The following is a 10,363-nucleotide window of genomic DNA, read 5'->3' on the forward strand; positions in this document are numbered from 1 at the left end:
TCTCATATAGATAGTTTTGTTAAAGCTCTTTAATAGCTATTTATTATCCACTCAATGATTTACATCCAAATGAAAATTTTGGTATGTGAGATAAACTTTAGGCTCTGTTGAATTAACTAGTAATTGCATTTTGAAATATTAAATATAATAATGAGTAACTTTGGAAATCATCTTAGCATATATCCCTTTGCTTTAATGTGTGGTCTATAAAATTGTGTGTTATCTATAAAAAGTTGGTAATCTCACAGTAATGCTTTGAATTCTATTGTTTCTACTTCAAATAGACACAAACAGGAGAGTTGACTCAAATAATGATTATGAAAAACATTCTTTGGAAGAGACAATTGAAAAAGTCAATTCAAATTTTAACAATTTTCCCCAACTATCTAGTTTTTTTAGCATAGGAAAAAATTCCTTCACTTTGAATCCTAAGATCCCACACTTTTAGGATCATAATTAGAGGTCATAATTTCTATTTCCATTCAGGTCTTGTCATTTTAATCATTTTCCCATGGGTTTTTAATAAATTGAAATTCTCATTACAATCCATTGATTCCATTTTATATTATTATTGAGAAAATAAGAAAACCTTCCTATTACAAATTTTCTTGACTTGTAATTCTCATATTTTAAAAACTTCATCTAGGTTACTATGCTAAGAATTGAAAATTAAATAGTTCTCTCAAGGTTTACTTTTTAGTTTTCATTGTAAATCACAGGTACTGCTGTTGTAATGAGAAAACCTTATTCTGCTAAAAGAAATAACAAACTTACACATTTTTTGGTTAAAATAAGCCTACTAGAAATAAAATACACGAATGTCTTCACCTATTTAGCTATAAGAGTTTACAAAGATAAATGTTGGTGAGCAGGAAAGATGCACTTGCCCACGTTAGATCATTATCCACAGGTTTCATAACTAGTATAAAATCAGAGTATTTTCCATCTATATGTGACTATCTCATTTCTGGGTAAGGAAATAACTGCTATATAAAACATTAAATATTAATATGTGTGAAAATTTTAATGTGAAAGTAGTTTTTAGGATAATATTAAAATATTTTTACATAAATCATTCACAGTAAAAGGCCTCAGGGAAGCTACTCAAAAACTCTGAATGAAATATAAATAGCAAAGTTAGAAGGTATGATAAGAGTTGGAAGAACTGAGCAAACTAGCAAATCCAAAGAGAGGTTTTCCACTCCCTTTTTTTTTTTTTTTGCCTGTATCTTCTTTATATCAGAAATTGACATCTAGATTTCCTAGACAGCCTCTATGAAATCAAGTGATTGCCTAACCCTATCTCTTTTTATCTACTTTTGGTATATCAGCTACATAAGAAGGTCCTCTACCATGAACACCTTAATGGCTTGGTTTTGTTTTTGTAATTTTTCCAAAAGCTAGGTTTATTTCTTTTATCAGGAGACATTTGAGTAATTTTAAAAATACTTTAATTTTAAAATGATAGTATGCTATTTACAGTGATGGAAATAGTGAACCCACATTAACCTGTCTTTGACCTCATTGTACTTAGAATGTGCTGGCTTGGTGGGAGCCGTTTTGAGAGGCAGGTGAATGGTGAACTTGTTTGTGTAAGCCTTAAGGGAATCCCCAGATGCTCCTGGTGTGAAAAAAGTTAAGTTCCAGAAAATGTAGGAGCAAAGCATCTCAGAGAGGAATACAGACCCACACACTCTTCATTTTGGATTTTGGGGATCCACGATGCCCTTTGCTATTTTTCCTATCAAGCAGAGCAAGGTCCTAAAGCATCTGTGTCCACTCCCCAACTCTGGCACCAGACTGAACCTGGTCGCAGCAGCGTGTGTGTCTCAACACTGCAGCAAGGCCAACTCTATGCCTAGCATCCATTCCTTCGGGCACGAATCGTCTCTCCTCTCCACGCCAGGCCCACCGCCCCGCTACCATCTCACAGAACAGCTGAGGATCATCAGCGCATAGGCCCTGCACTACACAGATGTCATGTGAAGGTGTTAGACGCGTCCTATCCAGTCAGACGAGGCTCTTCCCACCCCCATTCAGCTCCTGAAACAGGGGGGCGCTGGCCCTGGTGCTGAACCACGTTTGCCCTCGTGGGAGACAGAGGCCAAGTTAGTGGGGGCTGGAGAACAAACCTGGTGCACAGACCTCAAAAATTCCAGGTGCCATCAATAGTCTGGCCTTCAAGAACGTGGCCCCTCCCCCTCTTTCAAAAACAGACCACTTGGTTATAAGCCATGACACCCCCCCCACACACACACCCTCCAAATTTGCAGTTCCTTCCTTCAGATCCCTACCCAAATGCTTCCAACTGGGCCTCGAATTGCACACAGCTCCCCTGTATCCAACAGCAAAACGTTGCTAACCAAACACAAAGTCCCCCCACTCCCCTTCGCCATACACAGGCCAATAAATAGCAAGTAAATACATTCAATTCCAAATTGAAGAGTCACCTTCCTCCTTCCACCCTTCCTAGCCCCCACCCCCATTCTGATAGTCACAGGACATGTCTTATATAAAAATAATAAAAATTCAAGGTGGTCTCCGAAATGGCACAATCCTCTCCACCCGCTGTCCCTCCATCCCACCTTGGGAACAAAACCCAATGCGATGCGTAGAAGGGAGAGCTCTCACCCGGGGTAGAGTGTCAGCAGGAGCAGGATCCACGCCGTCATTGTCCGAGGAAAGACAGGAGTCGAGTCTCCCGAGCTTCCTGTGCTCCCCAGATTTGGCAAACTCATTGCCCCCCTTTCTCTCTCTCCCCCTCTCTCTCTTTCTCCCACGCGCTTCCAGCCTCTGGGGCTGCTGAAGGATGCCTCCCTTTTGCGTTTGGCTGTTGCTGCTGCTGCTTCGGCTCCCCCAGCCCCCACTTGCCTCTAGTAGGTCCCTCAGCTTTGGGAATTGCTCCCGAGGTGGGCCGGGGGGCGGCTGGCAGAAAGGAGCTCAGCGCCAAGGCTGGCAGAGGCCATCCAAACGTCGGCGCAGGGAGCGGCTTCCCAGAGCTGGGAAAGGAAGGTGTGGGGGGGGGGAGGAAAAGAAATCGGGGGGCGGGGAGGGGGCAGGGAAAGGAGCACGAGAAGGCAAATCAGGGAGTGAGAGGCGCACGCACGCCAGCACTCCGTACTCGGGCCCCGCACACGCACGCACAAGGCTCTGCTTTGGGGATCTTGGCTTTTTTTTATTTCGCTTTTTCTTCCTGCAGGGCCGGGGGTGGGGGGTGAGGGGCGACCTGACGCGTGTGCGTGTATTGAAGACGAAATGGGGGCGGGGTGGGTAGTGGAGAATTTTGCCAACTACGTTCTCTGCGCGATTTAGCTTCACGCAGGTTAACCAGAAGCGGGTCAAAGTGGAAACCAAATGCTGCTGAATTAACACAGCCTGGTTGGTACCTTGAAAGTTCTTTTTTTTTTTTTTTCTTTTTCTTCCAGTTTAACCCTTCAAAGCCAGACAGTTACTGGCTTCCACCGAGTAAGACATGCTTTAGGGAGCCTATTAACTATGTTACCAAGCAGAGTGTTTGCTCAGATCTTCCCAGAATTCTTATGTAAAACAGTGCAGTCTAGAAAGCCTGATTACATTGAATGGGGGGCGGGGCGGGGTGGGGAGGAAGATCTTTCCTATAAGGAAAAGGAGGTGGTATTTTTCTATTTGAATGGAGTGAGTAGAATTAAGCATCTGAAGAATTGCTATGCTTCCTGGCATTTATTTACTTCAGTTTGCTGCTTCCTCCCCAGTGAAATGTAAAGACACACAACTCAACAGTTGAAGAATATAATTGTACCAAGATAGTTGTCTGATTAAATAAAACACAACGTGTTGTAAAGGAAGCTTTTTGAAAGAGTGAGGTTAGACAAGGAGATCGGATTAAAAAAAACATTTTTACAACGAAAATGTTTTAGATTTAGTGTGTGGAGAATGATTTGTTGTTACTGTGGTTTCAAGTAGTAAAGATTCTGAACATTTCTGGCATGGATGAGTGATCTTTGCATGTCTACAATGTTACCATGGAAACTGAGACCTGGGCCGGGTCCCTCCGTGCCAACCAGGTTATTCTTACACAGGAAACTCACTTGCTGGTGGAGGGAAAGAGGCATAAGAGTGTTTTAAGGTTCTTACAGAGTTAGATGAGCACACGGAAATAGGTTCATGAAGAGTTTCAGACAAAGAGTAACAAAAGGGATCCTTACCTGAGACATACAAGCAGATATTTCAAAATAGCACATTTCTGAAAGTCTCCAAAGTAGGGGAATTGGACATGGGCTTTACAAAGGCCTTCCTTACAGGTAAGGAAGAGGAGTGGATCCACTACCCATATCCCTAAAATGTACTAAAAAAAAAAGAAAAAGAAAACAGGGTTCTGCTAATGAAGCAGACTCAAAGCAAATGAAGAAAAAACAAAAAACAAAAAAAAAACCCTGAAAGTGCTTAGCACCTGGTGACCTTGCCTTGAAGCCTACCTCTGTTTAATGATGGCTGCTGGGAAAATACATTTGCCTGTGTAGCATATAGTTGCTATTTTCTACTGGATTATATTGCAGGCCAGGTCAAATCAAACATTGAGGCTATCAAGTTGCAAACATTATGCCCTACCAAAACAAAAGTCATGATCTCCTACCATATAAAAATTTTCCAATTTTCTAATGTATATATTGCAAATAAATACATTTGTACATTTGTAACAAGTATATTGAACTATAAAAATGAATTCTGTAATATACTGGTTAGTTATTATTTATCAGTGAAACAGTGAAATGAAATAAATCCATTTTAATAATAGAATACAACGCATTATATAAAGAAAACTCACAGAATAAATTTTACTATTTTTGTATTGTCACATTTTTTTAACTCTTATTCCTAATGCACTTGGGGGGAGGTTAGGTCACACCCAGCAGTGCTCCTGGAACTGGGGTTCGTCTGGGGTTGGCCCCGTGCAAGGCAAATGTCCTACCACTGTGCTCCCAATCTGTGGTAGTGCCCTACTGCTGTGCTATCACTTTGCCCCATTCCTAGTGTGTTTTTAACTGGTATTTCTGGAAATAACTTCATGCCTTTATGATCCTTTCTCTAATGTCAGCTCTCAGAAGGAAAAAAATTAATTTAATACATTTTCTTTTGGGAGGGTCACAACTGGTGGTGCTCAAGATTACTCCTGGCTCTGCACTTAGAAATCACTCCTGGCTGGGGGACCATATGGGATGGCAGGGATCGAATGTGCATCATTCTGTAATACTAAGTATTACAGCCTGGATCAGCCTCATGCAAGGCTAATGCCCTACCCCTGTGCTACCACTCGGGCCCCTATATTTTATAAGATCTGCAACACACTATATTCATTGCTTATATATATATATAATATATATATATAATCTTTACTTAAGCACTATGATTACAAGCATGACTGTAGTTGGATTTCAGTCATAAATGAAACACTCCCCTTCACCAGTGCAACATTTCCACCAACAATAGCTCTCCTCTTTCCTTCCCAACCGTTGCCTGTATTTGAGACAGGCATTCTACTTCTCTCACTCATTATGATTATCAGGATAGTTGTTGTGTAGTTATTTCCCTAATTGCAGTACTACTTTTTGTGGTGAGCTTCATACTGTGAGCCTGTTCTTCCGGTCCTCAACTCTATTGTCTCTGGAGATTATTATAATAATGTCATTAATTTTTCTTAAATCCCATGGGTGAGGGAGACTATTCTGTATCTATGTCTTCCCTCTGACTTATTTTACTCAGCATAATAGATTTTATGTACATCCACATATAGAAAAATTTCATGAATTCATCTCTCCTGATGGCTGCATAATATTCCAATTTGTATTTGTACCAGTTTCTTTAGCCATTCATCTGTTAAAGGGCATCTTGGTTGTTTCCAGAGTCCAACTATTATAATTAGTGCTGCAATAATTAGGTGTGAGGAAAGGATTTTTGAACTGTATATTCGTGTTCCTAAGGTATAACCCTAGGAGTGGTATAGCTGGATCATAAAGGAGCTCAATTTCCAGTTTTTGAGAAAACTCTATATTGTTTTCCATAAAGGCTGACTAGACAGCATTCACACCTGCTGTGAATAAGAGTTCCTTTCTCTCCACATCCCCACCAGCACTGATTGTTCTTGTTCTTTGGCATGTGTACCAGTCTCTGTGATATTTGGCATTTTTAAGACCTGATCTAGTAGTATCTTTTATATAAGTATATAAGTATTTTTAATATTTTTATATTTTATATAAGTATCTTTTATGTCACTTTTATCTTTATTCCTTTCCATTTAAAATACATTGTAATATTTAATAAAACAATATATATCATAGTTTATCAATTACCAGAAGTTTTTAAATAGAAAATTAATATTTCAGTTATAAATAATTAATATATTTGCACACATCTTGTTTTTAAAATAATGAAATTAGAGAAAAACATTACTACTTGCTTCCTCTCATCCAAACAACCTGTAGTTAATGTCCTAGAGAACTATTTTACAGATTCATTTTCTCTAAATAAAGCTTTTTGACTTGTTTTTTGGAGGGGTCACACCCACCAGTGCTCAGGGTTACTCCAGGCTCCACACTCAGAAATCCCTCCTGGCAGATTCTAGGGACCATATGGGATGCTGGGGTTTGAACCACCATCATTATGTATGCAAGGAAAATGCCTTTCTTCCATGCTATCTCTCTGGCCCCCAGCTTTTTTGACTTTTAATTTGACACAGTGTTATTACTCTGAGTATTATAGTTACTAGATCCAGAAGTGAATTATGAGGGCAAAGATTGGGCTCCTGTACTTTTCACCTGTGATATATATTTGCACTTTATCTGTGTTTTCAACCACTGGAATTTTGAAGGTGGTGTGAATGATCAAGGTGTCTTTTGTTATGATAAAGATACTATTAGATCACCCCTAAGGATGTGGGGCTGGTTTCCCAATGAAACCGTCTGGTGATTAGAGGTGAGAATTTACAGTTCCATTCTGCAACCTTCAGGAAAAGGACTTAACGCTGAATCAGTTGCCAATGGCCAATCAGTGATTCAATTTAACCTATCTGATGAAGCCTCAAAAAATTATTTTTTAAAGAACTAGTTTTAAAAAAGAAGAGTTTTGGGGCCAGAGTGGTGGCGAAGTGGTAGAGCTTTTGCCTTGCATGCCCTAGGCTAAGATAAACTGCAGTTTGATCCCCAGGCATTCCATTTGGTCCCTCAAGCCAGGAAAGGCTTCTAAATACATAGCCAGGGGTAAAACTTGAGTGTCACTGGGTGTGCCCCCCCAAATAAGTAAAAGAAGAGTTTGGTGGTGGTAACTACATGGAGTTTTATAGGGTTGGACAGTTTAAGAAATATGAAACTTCCAGCCCTCCTACATATTTTACCTCTGCACCTCTTTCATCTGCATATTCGTAAGTTAAAATTCTTTCAGATTCACACTGGTTAAACAAGCAAATGTTTCTCAGGGTTCTGTGAAATGATGGAATCCAAGAAGAGGATCTTGGCAATCTAGGATTTATAGCCAGTGGGTCAGAGCCATAGGTGATTAAAATACTCAGGCTTTGAGTAGAATCTGAGGTTGGGATGGGATGGGATGGGATAGGTGGGGCAGACTTGTAGGCTAAGTATTTTACCTATGTAATGCTGCTGTTTCCGGATACATAGTTTCAGATTGAATTAAATTGTAGAACACCTTGAAAATGAGGATCCTCATTACAATACTGAGGAAATTAAAACATATTACTCAATTCAGGTAATGTAGGAAGTACATTAGCAAATCAGACAATGAGGCACAGAATGATGGTTTAACCACTGAAAAAGGAACTAAACTTTGTGTGTTATAAAATTATGTGGTTTTTCCATGTCAGTACTTAAAAGAAGAATCAACTTTCCCTACTTATCCTATTTTCGAGTTTTTCCTTCTTTCTGTTGTCCTAGAAAGATCTTTTAACTTAGATGTACTGGAAAGCAGAATTAGCAGATGGCAGAGATTTTAACCATTTGAGATCTAAGATGAGAGCTTGGAGTAAGAACGAAAACTCTAAGGAACATCAGAAAAGTGACAGTCAATATGAAAGTTCACTTCTCTTTGAAGCCTAGAATAAAAATAGGGAAAAATACCAAGTCTAGAGTGAGTCAAACACTGAAAGATCTGAAGGCTAGCTGAATCGGAATTTTAGCTGTCCCTCACCACAGTGAACACTGAGTTTGAAATTTGCATCCCACCAAACAGGGGAGTGCTGACTTTCCCTTTATAATTCTGGAAAAACCATAACCCTTCTCTATGCTGGGGCTAAGAATTGGTTTGCTCTAGACCGAAGGACACAACTGAAGGAGCCTGAAAAAAGTATATATGTGCAATTGTTACCTCCTCCCCCAATTCCATATGCCAATCTCATATGCTGATCAGACACTCCATGCTTGGGAATGGTGGGTGTATCTTAAAGAGAGGATAATAGGGTTGCCTGAGAGAGAGCAGAGGCTGAAGGGATCATAGAGGAGCCTGGAAGAAGCTGCTTAGCTTAGAACCACAGGGTGGTTAAGGCCTTGTAATAAAGCTGTATTTCGCCTGAAACTTCAACTGATTGCCTGTGAAATCATTTCTCCGGACGAAGGGGCTGTAGGAGCCAGGCCAAATCGAGAAAGGCCTCACCACAACACTAGAACTTTATATTGAATAATTAATACAATATGCAGTCAGTCTTCTCAGGACTAAGTTAATGTGCCAATCATTTAACTCCTAATAGAACAAAAAAGCAGTGTTCTCTAAGGTAGGTTTTTCAACCTTCTCAGACTGTATCTCCCTTCCAACTTTCCTTCCTGCCCCTGCTGCTTCCTATTTGCTGGCTTGTGGCTTGGCTCCCTAGTTACTTGGAATACCCTTATAACCCACAATGGGGTACAGGAATAATGGGGGCAATAAAAACTCAGGGACAATTAAGGGATATTTTCTATTTTGCTTTTTACATAAAGAACGGTGACTTCCAGGTGGCACTGTATAATTTTTATTCTGGAAGTTTGGGATCTTTGTTATAGAGAAATATTACAAATCAGATAATAAAATATAAAAAGTGTAAACATAGATCACATATTGAAAAATAATAGCCATGCATTTAAATCAACCAACTTGAAATGCAGTTAGCCAATAAAAGCGCTTCCTCAATGATTTTAAGTAGTTCAAGTACTAAAACATGATCATGTTATTTATATGATCAATGATGAGTCCACAGAAGAAAAACTCATCAGAGAAACAAAACTTTTAAATGAAAAATAGAACATTTCTGAAGTGACTTTAAATCATGAAAAAATAAGTTTCAAGCAAAGATTTTATTAGATTAATTTATTCAGAATAACAATAAAATAAATGATCCACAGAGGCCAGAGCAATAGCACAGTGGGTAAAGGGTTTGCCTTGCACACGATTGACCCGGGTTTAATTCCTGGTATCCCCCTAGCCAACCAGAAGGATTTCTGAATGCTGAGCCAGAAGTAATACTTGAGTGCCACCAGGTATGCCCCCAGCAAGGAAAAAGAAAAAAAAAGAAATGCTCCACAAATTTGAAGGCACATAAACCAAGATTGTGCAACATAAAATTCACACAAAAATATTTCAAAATTTATTGAAAGCCATAAGATAACATCAAGCCTCCTTCAAAAGGAGTACAGAAGAACAAGAAAGAGAGAATAAAGTAGAAACACACAAATACTGGCCAGTTTTATTTCTCAAAATCTATATATTACCTGTATATTCAAGAAGTTCAGTAAATACCAAATGGTTGAGCTGAGTAAAAATTTACACACATCGTGAACTTAGACTACATAGAGTGAGCATTAAAGAAAAAGTGAAATACTGAAACTGTTGCAAATTAATACTACACTGAAGATGGATTTATCAATCAAAACAACTGATGTCCATTAACAGTGGGTGGGAGCCATCTTGAAAATGCTGAAAGAAAAGAATGTGTGGAATGCTGTTGAGTACAAAGTGTTTACAGAAATAATAGCAAAATAAAAGTATTTTCAAATATGGGTGGGTTGAAATAATTTTCACCAGCACAAGTAGGATAAAAATAGAGCAAAAATAAATTATTCATGCTGAAGAGAAGTGATACCAGATGGAAATCCAGAACTATAAGAACTGAAAATGGTCAATGTGAGAAAATACTTTATAAAGTTTATTATCTCTCTGACCCCAAGGTCATCACCTTGGACAAAACAGAATAAAGTTTTATTACAAAAATATGGGAATTCCTTTAGGTGAAGGAGTAATAGGAGTGTTCTTTAGCATGACAATGTGTGTGGCTAGAACAGGTGGGACTGAATAGGATACACTAGAGCTTCACTATGAATTTACCTTCATACTTGATCTCAGAATCTTTTCA

General features: G+C 39.0%; 1 protein-coding gene across 1 annotated transcript in view; it reads right to left on the reverse strand.

Annotated features, from left to right (window-relative positions):
• Window positions 1-2,818, reverse strand: part of GABRG2 (gamma-aminobutyric acid type A receptor subunit gamma2) — a 117,313-nt gene extending 114,495 nt beyond the window's left edge. Inside the window, exon 1 of the mRNA XM_049775675.1 lies at window positions 2,632-2,818. Within this exon, the coding sequence (XP_049631632.1) occupies window positions 2,632-2,738 (107 nt within the window). The 5' untranslated portion in view covers window positions 2,739-2,818. The remainder of the gene's footprint in view (window positions 1-2,631) is intronic.
• Window positions 2,819-10,363: the final 7,545 nt, after the last annotated feature.

The sequence above is a fragment of the Suncus etruscus genome, chromosome 6, assembly GCF_024139225.1.
Source record: "Suncus etruscus isolate mSunEtr1 chromosome 6, mSunEtr1.pri.cur, whole genome shotgun sequence".
In the NCBI taxonomy this organism is placed as follows: domain Eukaryota; kingdom Metazoa; phylum Chordata; class Mammalia; order Eulipotyphla; family Soricidae; genus Suncus; species Suncus etruscus.